A 17,967-nucleotide genomic window follows, 5' to 3' on the forward strand; every position below is an offset into this window, starting at 1 on the left:
TTGGCTTAGAAATGGAGATGAGCACCACCCCCCAGAGTCGGACACAACTAGACTTAATGCCAAGGGGAAACCTTTACCTTATGTTTATGTTTATTATGGCATTGAATTGTTGCCAGTTTGGAAGCCGCTCTGGGTTGAGATGCAGTAAATAAATCAGACATGGTGAGAACCCAGTGGAGCATCGAGACAGAGGGAAAGAAATGACCACAAGGCCACTTTGAAAAACAAATAACTCAGTTTTATGGATCCACATTTCTTCACTCAACACATTCTTCTTCTATTTACAGTCATAAAGAGGGGGGACGAGGGGCCTGTAGTCCAAAAAGGAGGCCCCTTCTCATAGGCCGGACATCCCTCCGCCATTGGGGATGTGGGTCTGGCTGAAGCTAGTGGTCAAGTGGCCATCCAGGTTCTCCAGGTTCAATCCCGGCGGATGCTCTCCTCGGCGGCGGCCCCCGTTTGGAGTGGTCCCGATCCGGCGGAGAGAAGAGGCTGTTAGAGAGGAAGAAGGAAGGAAGGAAGCAGACCCACAATTCAGTCTTTGGGCCTTCATATCCTCAGGGTCAAGAGGGCAAAGGTTACGCAGCAGAAAAGGAAAGAGAGGCTGCAGCCCTTTGCTCTTGCCCAAGCCAACTGGGAAGGGCTCTGCTCTACTTCCTCCAGGCCAGGCATGAGCAAACTTAGGCCCTCCAGATGCTTTGGACTTCAACTCCTACAATTCCTAATAACTGGTAGGCTGTTAGGAATTGTGGGAGTTGAAGTCCAAAACACTTGGAGGGCCCAAGTTTGTCCACACCTGCACTAACATCATGCTTTTACTAACAACATGGATGGAGGGCACCGGCATTGAATGTTTGCCGTTTGTATGTTGTGCTCCACCCTGAGTCCCCTTCAGGGTGAGAAGGGTGGAATATAAATGTTTTAAATAAATAAAATAAATAACAAGACTAAAAACAAAAATATCCAATTTAATAAAAACAAATAAACACTAAAAATAGAATTGAACATAGAAGCCAAAACAAACTATAGTAGCTTGCTTTGGCCTGATCAGAGAAGGAAGTGTTTTATGTATTTTAATAGGATTTATAATACTATTCATTTATACTAGTTTTCATTATTTATTAGTATTAATTTGTAATAGTTCTAGGTTTAATTTTGATTCAGTTTTTAGGTGCTTTAGGCTTCAAATTGTTTGATGTATTTGAGATTCTTTCCAGAAAGTAAAGGTGACATATAAATATAATAATAATTAATAGTATGTAGTAGAATATATAGCAGCAACAACAACAAGACTCTTCCCTCTCCCTTGAGTTAGGCCCATCTCGACTGCCATTTAATCCAGTTTCTGAATTCATATTATCTGTTTTGAATCGGATTTCATGGCACCGTAGACTCATATAATTCAGTTCAAAGAATTTATTATTATTATTTATTATTTATTTAGACCATTTCTACCCCGCCCTTCTCACCTCCGAGAGGGGACTCAGGGCGGCTAACACAGGCAACTATTCAATGCCAACAGTATCAAAACAACAATATAAAACAGCAATATAAAATCCATTACATAACAATTAAGCAGTGATATTAATTAAAATTACATAGCCCCATAGAACAGATAACAGAATCACAGGTCATAAAGATGGATTCAGAAACTGGATTATATGGCAATGTAGGTCCAATCCTCTACAGCAGTGGTTCTCAACCTGTGGATCCTCAGATGTTTTGGCTTTCAACTCCGAGAAATCCTAACTGCTGATAAACTGGTTGGGATTTCTGGGAGTTGTAGGCCAAAACACCTGGGGACCCACAAGTTGAGAACCACTGCTTTACAGAATGGAAAAGACTTTTTCCCTTTGCAGCAATGAAAGCAAACTGAGGACAAAGGAAGAGAGGAACTGGGTTGTTTTTAAAAGAGCTGGAAAAGTGGGAAGGCAGATGATTAATGAAGATGAAGACATTATTATTATTATTATTATTATTATTATTATTATTATTATTATCATTTATACCTTACTTACCTGCATAAGGTGAGGCGCTGACATCTGCAAAGGCCGAACGCGCTCTCTCCATCCGGGACAGTGGGCGGCGCACCTTCACGGCTGAAAAGGGGACATAAAATGGGGGCAATCATCCATAGGGCAAAGATCAAGGGCGTACTCCTTAACATTTCCCAAATTAAAACTGAAAGCAAGAAGAAGCTGCAATAGTCTGCTTTTGGGAAGGACAAGGCTACAGAGTAAATTCAATGCAAAGGCGCATTGCAATGTTTGGTGGCACAGTGGGTTAAACCTCTGTGCCAGCAGGACTGAAGACTGACAGGTTGCAGGTTCGAATCCAGGGAGAGGCAGATGAGCTCCCTTTATCAGCTTCAGCTCCTCATGCAGGGACATGAGAGAAGCCTCCCACAAGGATGATAAAAACATCAAATCATCCTGGTGTCCCCTGGGCAACGTCCTTGCAGACGGCCAATTCTCTCACACTATCAGCGACTTGCAGTTTCTCAAGTCGCTCCTGACACAACCAAAAAAAAAAGCATTGGAAGGAAGTTGAGGACAAAGTAGGGTGGGGGGGAGGGAATAGAAACGGAGCGTGCAGGAAAGGATCAACCAGAGTGTCCCAGTTAAGTGGAGGAAGTGGGAAAAGACGGGAGGCAGGTGCAATATAGAAGAGCCAGAGTTGGCTTTAGTTGAAAGGAGAGCATAGGGAATGGACTGTGACGTGAAACATCTACAGCATCCTCAGTGAACACACCTGTAAACTCCCTTTGGATGGCCAGGGCCCGCTCCGTGGCCTCAGTACCCAGCCGCCCTTTGTACAGGACGCCATTCACGCCAAGGATGTCCACTTCGGTCTGGAGGGAAAGAGAGACAGTGAGAAATCCAGGTCCCTCCCTTGGTTTCTCTCCCTTGGGGACCAGCAGCCCCAGCCCTTGGTCACTCTCTATAGGTCCAAATGCAGAGGCAGCCAACTTCTGAGATCAAAACCTGAGAAGCATTATCTCGTTATTATGATTATTATTAAAAAGGACATTGGTTTGCAGGGAGAAGAGAGACAGTGAAGGGTTGAGAGAGGTCCAAGCCCCAACCCTGCACCCCTTTGATCAGGAGAAGGATGGAAGCATCCATTCAATTACTGGAGTATTGTGTGGTTTCCAGACTGTGTGGCCATGTTCTAGCAATATTTTCTCATGATGTTTCACCTGCACCTGTGGCTGGCATCTTCAGAGGATGTGATGGTAGTAAAACGAGTGAACTATATATACCAATATAATGTCCAGGGTGAGAGAAAGAACCAATGTCTGTTAACCAAAAATAAAGGGTGCAATTAGCAAGCTAGATTTGTTTGTGTTGAGTGGTATCCATGTGAGAAACCATGAGGATAGAATAGTCAATTAGAAGTTGCCTGAGGGCTGAAAAAAGTGGTATATAAATGTAAATAAGTAGCCTGTCCTTTGTTCCCTTTGAATAGTGTCTGGGTGGTGTTCATTAGTCACCATCTTGATTCTAGTGTTTTTCAGTACTGGTAGCTAAATGTCATGGTTTCTTCCTTTTGGTTGAAATTGTCCATATGCTTGTGGATTTCACTGGCTTCTCTGTGAAATCTAACTTAAGTGGTTATCAGAAAGGTCCACAATTTCTTTGTTCGCAGTTGACATCCTGGGGGGCCCTGGACCGCCTCTCCGCACCCCCTCCCAGCCATGTCCCACCCTGTGAGCTTCCCTTTGGGTCTCACGTGGTCGTAGGTGAGAGCTGAGGGGTCTCCGTAGGGGAAGACGGTGCCCAGGTCCTGGGAGCGGGAGATGCGCTTGAGGGTGCAGGACTGGTGGTGGGCCTGGCACTGCCAGCAGGTCTGCACAGGAGCCGCTCCAGAGCCCACTTCGGCTGATTCCAGATCTCTGAAAAAGTCACAAAAGGCCTTTAGGGCAGAGGCGTCCACCTTGCAGCCTTCCAGGTGCTGTCGACTTGGGCTCCTGGAATCGCTGGCTATTGAATCAGCTGGCAGAAGGGGCTGAGGTGTGCATTATATTCAATGGCACATTAGACTCAAGTCAAGATGGGTATTTAGAGGATGGTGGCCTCCTTGTTTCCCCACTTTCTTCCTCCCAAACCACGGCTGTTCCCTCTCTTACTTCCTCTGCGGTCGAGCAAGGTACTCGTAGCCGTTGGCGCTGGCCGGACGGGGTCTCAGGGGCACCTTTCGGACGGTGATCATGTGCCTGAAAAGGACAAGAAGCAGGAGAGTGGTGACCCACGGCATCATGCCATCCCGCCGGTCCCATTTATCCCGATTAATGCCCCTTTTGAACTGTCCCGGTTGCTCTGCCTTCATTCCCCCCTTGGTCCCCAGCTGCCTTCAGTTGCTGCAAACTGAGTGTAAAGAGCAAAAAACGACCATGGGAAAAGGGAAGGGAAGCACTTCCTCCCATCAAAACTAGCTGCAGCCTCTTCTGGCTTTTCTATGGGACTTTGAATCAAATCTTGCTATGTCAGTGCCAAGGGTCACCCTCAATACTCACGGCCCGGTTGCCATGGTCACTGGCCGGTCACAGGAGATGCACTTCACTCTCTCAAAGAGCTGCCTGCAATAATAATAATAATAATAATAATAATAATAATAATAATAGAAACATGCAACTCAGATGCCAATAATAATAATAATAATAATAATAATAATAATAATAGAGCCATGCAACACAGCTGCCAATAATAATAATAATAATAATAATAATAATAATAATACAAAAGGGCAACTCAGTTGCCAATAGTGATGATAATGGGTTGTTGTAGGTTTTTTCAGGCTATATGGCCATTTTCTAGAGGCATTCTCTCCTGACGTTTCGCCTGCATCTATGGCAAGCATCCTCAGAGGTAGTGATGATAATAATAATTTAATAGAAGAATTGTGCAACTCAGTTGCCAATTATTATTATTATTATTATTATTATTATTATTATTATCATCATCATCATCATGTAATAAAAGAACCATGCAACTCAACTGCAAATAATAATTTAGTAGAAGAATTGTGCAACTCAGCTGATGATAATAATAATAATAATAATAATAATAATAACAACAACAACAACAACAACAACAACAACAATAGAATAGGAAGAATCATGTAGCTCAGTTGCCCCCAGGAAGCTGACTAGGCCCACTTGGCCCCTTAAGAGTCAAGCTGTTGGTCCGTCTGATAACCCAAAATGGTCAACTTTCCGCAATGGTTCTTCCTCAGCCCTACTTGGAAATGCCTCCTATAGGACACCCGTTGCTTCCATTTTAGGGGGCCCTTAAACCTATTCCCTTTAGAATGCAAACACCCATAATCTCCCCAAGTTTGGAATGCAACACCCAGGATTCATGTGCCCATTTGGCCCCATAAGAGTCAGGCTCTTATCCACCCCAAATGGTCAGCTCTGACTAGGCTTTGCAAGGCTCACTTCTTGAAACCGGCAGCACTGTCAGCATCGAAGCGGGGCCCTTCACTCAGGAACTTCTTGATGAACCTCCAGACTTCCTCCAGCTGCTGGCTCAAAGGGTCAAGGGCCATGCGGTCTAACTGGAAACGTCAAAAACCCAGGAAGGAAAGAGAGGCAGGCAAGGACAGGCAGAAGAAGGGGCGTTACAATCCTGTAAGAGCCTCCAATGCAATGCAATGCAATGCAATGCAATACGAAGGCATACCCCCTTCCAAAAAAAGCCCTGCTGACCATGCAATGCAGTGCAAAGAACCCCACACTTGAGGAAAGCTCTGTTGCCCATACAATGCAATTAATTGTAAAGAGGCAATGCTCCAGTGCCCATGTAATGCAAAGGCAGACCCCCCCCCCCCAGTAAAGTCCTGCTGCAAATGCAATACAATGGTGGACACCCCCCCCAAAGCCCCACTGCCTAGGCTGAATGACCCACCTTGCAGTCCATATCAGTGAAGAGCTTCTCCAGGGCCTTCTGCCAGTCCTTGTCCTGGAGGGACATCTTCTGCAGCAATTCCTGCATCATCTCGCTCAGCTGAGTTGTGGCTGACTTCAGCTCTCCATGGTTGACCTTAGCCTCCAGGGCGCTCTTGTCTGCTTTCTGGGGTCACAGTCATCATAGTGTTAGACAGGACCTAAAGGGCCCATCCAGTCCAACCTTTTTTCACCAGGACACTATCCTATCTCTCCCAACAGATGTCCACCCTGCCTCTGATTGTGGGATCATAGCTTTGGAAGGGACCCCAAGGAGTCCTCCAGTTCAACCGTATTCTGCCAAACAGAAAGACAACACCCAAGTCCTCCCGACGGAGGGCCAACCAGACTCTTCTTAACAACAATAGAACCATAGAATTATAGATTCAGAAGAGATATCACAGCCAATCCAGTTTAACCTTCTTATGCTAAGCAGGAAGACACAATGCAAGCCTTCCTGACAGATGGCCATCCAGCCTCTGCTTCTGCTGCTGCTTCTTCATCATCATCATAATATAGAATCACAAATTCGGAAGAGATCACCCAGTCCCAGTAATAACAACAACATAGAATCATAGGTTTGGAAGAGATCCCACAGCCAATCCAGTTTATGCTTATGCTAAGCAGGAAGGTACTCTCCAAACCTTTCCAACAGATGGCCATCTAGTTTCTGCTTATTATTATTATTATTATTATTATTGTTGTTGTTGTTGTTATTATTCTATAGAACCATAGGTTCAGAAGAGGTCCAATATGCCATCCAGTCCTAATAATAATAATAATAATAATAATAATAATAATAATAATATAGAATCATAGATTTGGAAGAGATTCCAAGGGGCCTCCAATCCATTTTGGCCAGGCAGGAAGACACCATCCAATCCCACCATCCAATGCTTGAAAACCTTCCAGAGAAAGAGGCTCCCACAATTCCACTATATTTCACACAGAACAACAGGTCAAGAGCTCTTTATAGCACCTGAGGAGGCTCACTTTGGGGGCTTACCACATTCATCTCCTCCTGGATCAGGGCTTTGTCTGCTTTGGTGATGTCCAGCTGCTCCAGCATCATGCGCATGGCCTGAAGGGAAAGGCAGAAGCCACGTGTCAGACCTCTGAGGATGTGCCTTTACCCCATATCAAAATCCCAATAGCCCTGAACCCCACAGAAAGGGCAGAAATTGGGGACAACGTTGAGTGTCTTGACAGCACTCGGTTCCTTTCCATTCAGGAGACAAGGAACAGCCAACTGTGAGTTCTCTAAAGTATACTTTAGACTATAATTCCTAAGATCCTCCTTGATTGTTGGCCATTGAGGCTGAGGATTCTGGCAGCTGAAGTCCATCTAGAGGACCACCCTGAGATGTCAACAGGCCTGCGAGTCTGTCCTCATTTGGAAATCCGAACTTCCAAAGCCCTCTTGACTCCAACGGACTCTTCTTCTGCTTGGTTATGGACTTCTGCTGTGCCCATAACCAATAAGGAGGTCCAAGTAGAAGTCCATAACCAAGAAGGAAGCCCAAGTAGAAGCCTTCATGGCCCCCCAAATGCCGCCCCCCAGGAAAGATCTCCCTTTGGGCTCTTTTCCCCATGGAAGCCCCCCTTGAAGTGTCACCCACCTCCATGTCGGAGGTGCTCTTGGCCAGGCGATCCATCCCTCGCTGCAGCTTCTCATAGTGTTCCTTCAGCTGCTCCACCTGCTCCATTGTCCCTTTCAGGGACTCCCGCCTCTAAGGAAAGCAAAAAGGAAGGGAAGCACTGCAAGGTCCATCATCCATGGTGCCACCCCATGCCCTATATCCCCATCCGACTCCGTGTGGACCTTCCCAAGTCTCTGCCTGGTGTCCTCAATGAGGACTAGAATTTTGCAGAAGATGATGTGATCAATCAATCAATAATAAATTGATAGAGCGATACAAGCTGTCAAATGGGGATGAGACAACAGGAAGTGAGAGGAATCTTCCCCTCAAAAGGAAGGGAAATCCACTCCTGAAAGTTATTATGGGGAAAAGGGGTCTCTGCTGAAGCTTTATCTCTAATCCTTTACCACCAAGTTCTCACTAAAAGTGAAGGTAAATCTTCTGAACAACACAAATATCACAGGGGTGTTAACCCCTTCCCTATGCCATTCAAAGCCTATCTATCTATCTATCTATCTATCTATCTATCTATCCATCCATCCATCCATCCATCCATCCATCCATCCATCCATCCATCTATCTATCTGGCTGGAATTACAGTTAAAAATGTCCTTGTTCCAACATACAAACAAATGCAACTTAAGAGCAAACCTAAAGAACCTATCTTGTTCCTAACTTGGGGACTGCCTGTATATACTGCTGACATTACTGTTTTTATCGTTTTAATCAATGTTCTATTTATTGTTTTAATTGTTGTTTTATTGTGTTTGTTATATGTAGCGGCATTGAATTGTTGCCAAGTGTAAGCCATCCTGAATCCCCCTTCGGGGGTTGAGAAGGACGGGGTAGAAATGCTAGAAATAAATAAATTGTGTGTGTGTGTGTGGATAAAGATAGAGAGATAGAGAGATAGATAGATAGACATTTCTTCAGTTTGCCTACACATTGACCTTTGAATGCAGATCTTGCTGTTCAGTACATGTAATTATCATGTACAGCACACTCTCTGTTAACTGGAACTCTCAAACAATCAGCAAAATCAAAGAAATCATACTGCATTCACAATACTGTTTTTATAATATGGTCAAACTATGTTGCATGAAGTCCAACTTGTCTTTATTTATCTTTGCTTTTTTAACAACGGTGTTTCAATATTTATTTTAACACTGCTAACATAGTGTGAGTTAGGACTGTTTTTAATTATAACTCCCAAGCAACCAGAATCTACATTTATCTGGTGTCATCTACTGATCCGCATGGATGTCGGTTAATGGGGAGTCTACTGGATTATCAGTGTTCAGAGCTGCCATTCCAATCTGTGTCTATCTCAGCCCTGTTGACTTGTAAAAGCCTTTTTATATTTAATGTTTTAACTGTTTGCTATTATTAGATCTAGTAGTAGGTCTAGTCATGTCCGACTCTGGAGGTTGGTGGTCATCTCCATTTCTAGGCCGAAGAGCCGGTGTTGTCCATAGACACCTCCAAGGTCGTGTGGCCAGCATGACTGCATGGAGCACCGTTACCTTCCCGCTGAAATGGTATCTATTGACCTATTATATTTGCATGTTTTCGAGGTGCTAGGTTGGCAGAAGCTGGTGCCAACAGGGGGAGCTCACTCCACTCCCCGGATTCAAACCGGCGACCTTTAAGTCTGCAAGTTCAACAGCTTAATGGTTTAACCCACTGCACCACTGGGGGCTCCAGATCTAGTAGTAAACATGTCCTAAATGTTTGGTTTATATATTTAAATTTCTAAGTTTGTTATTTTTGAGTGTTCTATAAGTACACCTGATGTTGTTTATTTTATTGTTTATGATTTGATCTGTTTGTTATGTTATGTCGGCATTAAATGTTTGCCCATTTTCTGTTGTACGCTGCCCTGAGTCCCCTCTGGGAGATAGGGCAATATAGAAGTAAAGTTTTATAATTTTATTATTTATTATAGTGCAGGAATTAAGCAAAAGCCAGGTTTGCAAGGCCTCCAGTTTGTGGCCTGCTTTTCGCATGGATGGTGCACACAATACCAGGTCAATACCTGTTTTAATGTTTGAAAGGTACCCTTTCAGTATATTTGTAGGTTTTCAATTGTATTGAAATGCTTTTAATATATATTTTCACTTATTTTATCATGATTCAATACATTTGTTATACTTTTAATGTAAGTCGCATTGAGTCCCCTTATGGAGAGAAAAAGTGGGGTATAAATAAACATAATAATAACAACAACAACAACAATAATACAGGAAGGCATGGACTCCTCTCCCATTGTCCCCAAATCACCTGCTCCTCCTGCAGCTGCATCCTATCCATTTGCTCCATCAGCAGCTTCAGTTCGGTCGTCATATCTGGAGCAGCTGGAGCGGCTGGGAAGAGAGGTAAAAAGAAGGGGCAAATAGACCTGGGGTGGGGCAGTCTGCAGGGGCAGAAGCAAGGGCTGCCTCTGGGTATGCACACAGGACCTGCTCACCTGTAAGCCCCAACTGCTGCTTGAGCAGCTCCTCCATCGCCTGGATCTGGGCCTCGAGGGCCTCCTGCTTCTCTGGCAGCTGGACCAGGGTAGCCAGTATCTCCTGGGAGGTCGTCAGGCGGTCTTCCTTCTCTTCATCCGGGAAGCTCTGCAACAACACTCTTTCCCTCGCATTTGCAGGCCCCTCTCCCCAATAGGATGCCAAGGGGGCAGACTGCACCTCCCAGCATCCCCTGGCAAGTGTATTTAGGAAGGGATCCTCCCCATCTGAGGAAATGACTGGGTTTTGTATTGCACCTCCCGGCATCCCCCAGCATACATTACACTATGTAACATGATTTTTGTTCCTGGGTTGTAGATGTCATTATTTCCTACGTAATTGGTTCTATCACAAAAACATAGGAAAAGATTATTAATCTGCTAAAACTTTGCAGATTAATACACACATTTTGCAATGAATATCTCTTCATAGAGTCTCAACCAATTCATCAGAGTGTGTGGCAGCTACCAAAACGAAGAGGTTTCTGGAGTAGAACAACCACTTTCTGTTGGAAAAACTTACAATCTTGCATGCACATTGAAATGGCTCTGCAGTCTCTATGTTTTTTGTGTAACTTAACTCTCTTGCTTTGTCAGGTTTTATGACCTACCTACCTATTGTTTGCCTCTAAAATATCTATCTGTTTGCCTGCCTCATCTACCTACCTACCTACCTATCTGTTGTTTGCCTGTCTCATCTAACTACCTACCTATGATTTGCTTGTCTCATTTATCTATTTGCCTGCCTCTCCTATCCATCTACCTACCTATCGTTTGCCTGCCTCATCTACCTACCAATCTATTGTTTGCCTATCTCATCTATCTGTCTATTTGCCTGCCTCATCTACCTACCAACCTACCTACATACTGTTTGCCTGTCTCATATATCTATTTGCCTGCCTCATCTACTTACCAATCTATTAGGTTCTTGTGGGTTTTTTCGGGCTATAGGGCCATGTTCTAGAGGCATTTCTCCTGACGTTTCACCTGCATCTATGGCAAGCATCCTCAGAGGTTGTGAGGTCTGTTGGAATTAGGACAATGGGTTTATATATCTGTAGAATGGCTGGAGTGGAGCAAAGAGCTCTTCCCTGCTGGAGCTAGGTGTGAATGTTTCAACTGATCACCTTCATTAGCATTTGAAGGCCTGGCTGAGCCTGGGAAAATCTTTTGTTGAGAGGTGTTAAGATGTACCAATCTATTGTTTGCCTGCTTCATCTATTTGCCTGCCTCATCTACCTACCTATCGTTTGCCTGCTTCATCTATCGATCTATTTGCCTGCCTCATTTACCTACCTACCTACCTACCTACCTACCTACCTATTGTTTGCCTGCCTCATCTACTTACCAATCAATTGTGTGGGTGATTATTGGTCTTTCGCCTCTACTCTTTACAGAGTGACCATCATCTGTTTCCCACTATGTAGTTTTGCATGCCGCTTGGTCACCTTAGGCCCATGCTCTAAAGCTAGAGAATGCTACCTTTTATATCTCTATTTTTGGATTGTACTTTAGAGCTACTGCAACAAAGTTTACCTGAGTGATCTTTCACTCAAGATTTGATGAATAAACTACTTTTGATTGCATCAACCAATTGATGTGGAGTCTTTTGTTCTCTGCGGCTCTGAATGTGTATTCCTTTGCTTAACTCTGCCTGTATTCTTCCTTTTGAAAGGCAAGCTGTCCTATCTCATACCTCTGGCTCTCCCATTGTGTTTCACTCTGTGAATGTAATGCCTCTAGACCAGGGGTCCTCAAACTAAGGCCCGGGGGCCGGATGCGGCCCTCCAAGGTCATTTACCTGGCCCTCGCTCAGGATCAACCTAAGCCTGAAATGACTTGAAAGCACACAAAAACAACAACAACAACAACAACAACAATTCTCTCTCATCAGCCAAAAGCAGGCCCACACTGCCCACTGAAATACGAATAAGTTTATATTTGTTAAAATTGTTCTTCATTTTAATTATTATATTATTTTAAGTGTTTTTGCAGTACAAATAAGATATGTGCAGTGTGCATAAGAATTCATTCATATTTTTTCATATTATAATCTGTCCCTCCAACAGTTTGAGGGACTCTGACCTGGCCCTCTGTTTAAAAAGTTTGAAGACCCCTGCTTTAGAGGAAGTTATAACCTTTTTGAACAATTTAGTTTGCATTGTCAAAGGCTTTCATGGCCGGAATCACTGGGTTGTTGTAGGTATATCGGGCTGTATGGCCATGTTCTAGAAGCATTCTCTCCTGACCTTTCACCTGCATCTATGGCAGGCATCCTCAGAGGTTGTGAGGTCTAGATTTAGTTTGCCTCCAGTCAAACAGCCAAGCCCTTCCACGCTCTAAGCGTTTACATAATCCCAATACTTTCAACGTAAGTGATGCACACTTAAACAGAAAATATGTAACACTTTCAAACCAGGAACAGATTTTGTTACATTGTGTTATTGGGATGGAGTGGAAACAGGGCATTAGAAAGGTTCCTCCAAATCTTGGGATGTGACTCTCTTTTGGGACTGCACCACGATTGAGATTGGAGAGTAAATGGTGCATTGGAAAGACCTGTTTTGGACTGCACCTCCCAGCATCCCCCAGCCATTGTTGTTGCGGATGGAGAGGAAATGGTGCATTGGAAAGGATTCCTCCTTATCTTAGGGAATAGCTCTCTTTGGAACTGTACCTCCCAGCATCCCTCATCCAACACTGGAATGAATAGGAAACTGTATATTGGAAAGAATCCTGCCAGACCTATTTGGGACTGCATCTCCCAGCACCCCCCAGCCAAGGTTATAGGGATAGAGAAGAGATGGCAAGGGTTCCTCTAGATTGCGCCTCCCAGCGTCCCACACCTTGCCAGTCAGCATCTCACACAGGGCGCTCCAGTGGACCAGGTCCGAAGTATCAGTGGCCTCGGTAATCTTCACCTTCTCTTCAGCCTGAAAGAACAAAAGAAAGGGGCTTTTTTCCAAGCAGAAGTATGAACTTTGTAGTACCCTCCCAAAAGCCCTTTGACCCCTTCTCAAAGGTTTTGCCTGAAAATCTGCTCACCCTTTCTCCCCGGAGCCCTTCTAACATCACAGCCTTCAGGTCCAGTTGCTGGAGCCGCTCCTTCATTTCCTCAACACCGAGCTAAGAAGGAAGGACAGGCTCTGAGCACGTGCAGAGTGCAAGTTCTCGACCCAAACTTTAAAGACAGATATTAACACAGGATGCAGCACTTCAGACAGTGCAAACTAAATCCCGGAGCGGATCCCCGGCCTTCACTCACATTGGTGAAGTTAGTCTTCAGCAGCCCCAGCTCCTCCTCCACATTAGTGGTTGCTGCCCGAAGGGAGTAGATGTTGCTCAGGAGATCCTGCAAAGTGTTCATGGCCTAAAAACGGGGAGAAGAGGAAGGAGAGAAAGGATAGACTTGGTTGAAGGTGGGATTGGAAGCAAAGGAAGGAACCAAGAAAGGAAACCAGAGTTGGGTCGATAGGCCCATTATATTATTACACTATGTTACACAATTCATCCATCCATCATCTGCCTGCCTCATCTCTCTCTCCATCTATCATTTGCCTGCCTGATCAATCAATCAATCAAGCTATCTAGTAGCTAGCTATCTGCCTGCCTCATCTATTTATCTGTTTGCCTGCCCTATCGATCTAGCTATCTATTTATCATTTGCTTGCCTCATCTATTTGCCTGCTTCATCTACCTACCTATATGATTGCCTGCCTCATTTACCTATATACCTACCTACTTACCATTTGCCTGTCTCGTGTTTATCTATCATTTGCCAGCCTCATCTACCTAGCTGTTTGCCTGCCTCATTTATCTAATAATAATAATAATAATAATAATAGTAATAATAATAATCTTTATTTATACCCCGCCACCATCACCATGGGGACTCGGGGCAGCTTACATGAAAAGGAAAACAATAAACAACATCATAATTACATGAAGCATATGAATACATAACAATATAAAATTACAGTAAACACAATCATGGTGGCAATGGGCAGGCTACATGTAATGATTGAAAGAAAACTAATTAAAAACTCAGGTGAGATAAAGGAGAAGCAGGTTATTTGCGGAGGGGGGCTCATTAAAACGGAAGTTGTGGAATCAAACTTTCCCACAAGGGGAGAGGGATGTAGACTCCAATGACAAAGCTTTGAGGCTAAGCAATAGTGTGAGGTTGTATACCTACTTACCCAAGGCCTACCTACCTATTTTTTTTTTTGCCTATCTCATCTGTTTATCTATCATTTGCCTGCCTCATTTACCTACCTACCTACCTACCTACCTTCATACCTACCTGCTTACCTACCTATCGTTTGCCTGTCTCATCTATATGTCTATCTAGGTATCATTTACCTGCCTTATTTACCTATTACACTAGCACATTTTTGTTCCTGGGCTATAAATGTAATTATTTCCTAATTGTTTTTGGGGTGGCCACAAACTAGGTTGAATTGGTTGATACTCTATCAGATATGCACCATTGACTCTAAAGTGCACCTCCATTTTCAAAACCCTGAAACAAAAAAAATGTATTTGTTGATGAATGATATGTGCAGCAGCATATGTGCAGCACATATGGCCACTACAATTGCTGCCTGCTTAGAATTCCTTCAAGAAACCAAAGTGACTGAGTACCAGAGCTTCCATCAATGGAAAGGAAAACATTGGGATGCACCTATGCCAGTGTTTCTCAACCTTCCTAATGCCGCAACCCCTTAATACACTTCCCCATGTTGTGGTGGCCCCCAACCATAACATTATTTTCGTTACTACTTCATAATTGGAATTTTGCTACTGTTATGAATCATAATGTAAATGTTTGATATGCAGGATGGCCACCTCAGAGGTAATCTTCTCGGCCAAAAACATGCGCTTTTCCCTTCAGGCATGGTTTCTCTTATCACAACCTTCCCAGCTGTTTGGTTGGCCCTTGGAAGCTTCCAGAAGACTCTGAAGAGATAAGCCTTCCTTGCCTGGCAAAACCAGCAGCGAAATAAGCAAACGGGGATAAATAAACATCTCCTTTTAGAGTAGGCATGGGCCAACTTGGGCCTTCCCTCCAGGTGTTTTGGACTTCAACTCCCACCATTCCTAACAGCCTCAGGCCCTTTCCTTTCCCTTCTCAGCCTCTTCAAGGGCAGTATTTTTCAACCTTCCTAATGCCGCGACCCCTTGATACAGTTCCTCATGTTGTAGTAATCCCCAACCAGAAAATTATTTTGTTGCTACTTCATAACTGTAATTTTGCTCCTGTTTTGAATCATAATGTAAATTATCTGATATGCAGGATGTAGTTTCATTCACTGGACCAAATTTGGCACAAATACCCAATACGCCTGAATTTGAATACTGGTGGGGTGGGGGGTGGGGATTGATTTTGTCATTTGGAAGTTGTAGTTGCTGGGATTTATAGTTCACCTAAAATCAAAGAGCATTACTAATAATATTACAATAAAATGGTATAATACAATATAGTAATATATAATACTGATATTGTACTATGCTAATAATATAATATATTGTATGTATATATAACTTGTAAGCTGCTCTGAGTCCCCTTCGGGGTGAGAAGGGTGGAATATAAATGTCATAAATAAATAAATATTATGAACTCCACCAACAATGGAATTGAACCAAACTTGGCACACAGAACTCCCATGACCAACAAAAAATAATGGAAGGATTTGGTGGACATTGACCTTGAGTTTTGGAGTTGTAGTTCACCTACATCCGGAAAGCACTGTGGACTCAAACAATGGTAAATCTGGATCAAACTTGGCACAAATACTCAATATGCCCAAATGTGAACACTGGTAGAGTTTTGGGGAAATAGAGCTTGATGTTTGGGAATTGTAGTTGCTGGGATTTTTAGTTCACCTACAAGCAAAGAGCATTCTGAACTCCGCCAACGATAAAATTGGTTCAAACTTCCCACACAGAACCCCTTTGAAGGGACTTGCTGGCATGAGCCTCCCTCCAGCTTTGCACACTCTCCCTCGCCCCCACATGCACACCACACTGTCATGCGCTGGGCACACCTGCTCTCCCCTCCCCACTTGGAATCTCAGAAACAGCCCTTCCCTTGGCGGGGAGGCCTGCCAATCACAGCAGAAAGGCTTTTAGTGGGAGGATTCACCATTTGTCTCCAAAAAGGAAGAGAAGGACAGGTGGAGAGATCTTCAGCCTTCTCTGCCAAAGGGCTTCCTAAGAGCATCAGAAATATATATTTTCTGATGGTCTTTGGCGATCCCTCTGAAACCCCCTCACAACCCCCCCAGGGGTCCCGACCCTCCGGCTGAGAAATGCTGATCTAAGCACTTAAATTGCCTTGGTTCAATGCTATGGAGTCATAGGGCCTGTAGTTTTAGAAGTCTCTGCCAAAAGGTGAGGATGCCTCTCCAAATTACAAATCCCAGGATCCCATGGGAATTCAATTACAGATGACATCCCTCAAGGAGGAGCTCCAGGTGCAGCTCCTGAGGCAGCTTCCCCTTTGGCTTTGGCTCAGGACTAAGATGACTCGTAGGATGCAAATCTAATGCCACCCTAATGTTAAGGTAGGTAGTCCCCTGACATTAAGTCCAGTCATGTCTGACTCTGGGGTGTGGTGCTCATCTCCATTTCTAAGCCGAAGAGCCAGCGTTGTCCGTAGACACCTCCAAGGTCATGTGGCCGGCATGACTGCATGGAGCGCTGTTACCTTCCCGCCGGAGCGGTACCTATTGATTTACTCACATTTGCATGTTTTCGAACTGCTAGGTTGACAGAAGCTAGGGCTGACAGCGGAAGCTCACGCAGCTCCCCGGAATTGAACCTGCGACCTTTTGATCAATAAGCTCAGCAGCTCAGTGCTTTAACCCACTGCGCCACCAGGGGCTTCGGTGTAGCCCTAATGTTACATTCAAGTAAATACATCAGTGTTACATTCAAGTAAATACAGAAGGGAAACTTCGAGATCTGATGGGAGTTGTAGTTGTCCATCTCCCGCTTGCCTTGGTCATGGCTGCCTCGTTGAGCTCCATCTTCTTCTGCAGCTGCATCATCTGCCACATCTCCTGGGCTGGACGGGCCGGGCCGTGGCTGCGATCCAGGAGCTCGTCTGTGTCCGGCGTGTCGTCCAGGAAGCTCAGCCGCCGTTCCAAGGCCGCCATGCGCTCCTGCAGCTGGTGGAAAAGAGAACTGGACTTCTTGGCCGGCACGATGCTCTCGGTCGAGAGGGTGCGAGTTGGCGTGCGCAGGAAGTCCAGCTCCTCAGGCGTGACCTCCCGCTTGACATTGGTCAGGTGGAGGTGCTCCAGGATGCCGTGCAGCAGGAGGTGGAGGGCATTGAAGTTGACGTGGCCCAGCTCTGGCGTTCCGATGGCCAAGTTGATCAACTCCGAGAAGGAGAGGCTGCGGCTCATGGCGGTGGCTTCTCTGAGGGGCCCTTCTGGCCTTAAGGACTAAGCAATGGCAACCAGGCAGGCCTGGCTATGCGAAAGTGAAGAAGGCAAGGCCTCCGCATTCTGGTTCTTGGAAAGTTTATCCTGTTGCTAAGAGACGACGCTGTGGAACGCAAGCAAGCGGTCAAGGAGGAGGAAGAGGACTCCGGAAGAAGGAAAGGGCCAGGCAGCCAGAGATGCAGCCACAAGGCCCAAAAGGCCACAAGGCCCCAAATCAGGAAGCTCTAGCTTCAGAGCCCTGCAACCGTCCTGTCCTTAGCAAACCCCACAAAGTCCCATTATCCCCTTTGCTTTGGAAGTGGGCAAAGAATGGACCCATTAATGTATTGTCGAAGGCTTTCATGGCTGGAATCACTAGGTTCTTGTGGGTTTTTTCGGGCTATAGAGCCATGTTCTAGAGGCATTTCTCTAGAAATGCCTCTA

The 17,967-nt window shown here is 44.8% G+C and overlaps 1 protein-coding gene across 1 annotated transcript; it reads right to left on the bottom strand.

The window, feature by feature from the left end:
* Positions 1 to 216: 216 nt before the first annotated feature.
* Positions 217 to 17,505, bottom strand: LOC137097957 (uncharacterized protein C16orf96-like). The gene is made up of 16 exons (XM_067473448.1): positions 17,095 to 17,505; positions 13,359 to 13,463; positions 13,139 to 13,219; positions 12,940 to 13,026; positions 10,055 to 10,202; positions 9,868 to 9,950; positions 7,567 to 7,677; positions 6,954 to 7,028; positions 5,910 to 6,074; positions 5,441 to 5,559; positions 4,517 to 4,579; positions 4,130 to 4,216; positions 3,733 to 3,895; positions 2,752 to 2,851; positions 2,019 to 2,099; positions 217 to 492 (listed from the first exon to the last, which is right to left on the bottom strand). The coding sequence occupies exons 1-16, from the start codon at positions 17,503 to 17,505 to the stop codon at positions 338 to 340; spliced, it is 2,034 nt and encodes a 677-aa protein (XP_067329549.1). The 3' UTR covers positions 217 to 337.
* Between the last annotated feature and the right edge of the window lie 462 nt (positions 17,506 to 17,967).

Source organism: Anolis sagrei, chromosome X (genome assembly GCF_037176765.1).
Source record: "Anolis sagrei isolate rAnoSag1 chromosome X, rAnoSag1.mat, whole genome shotgun sequence".
Classification (NCBI taxonomy): domain Eukaryota; kingdom Metazoa; phylum Chordata; class Lepidosauria; order Squamata; family Dactyloidae; genus Anolis; species Anolis sagrei.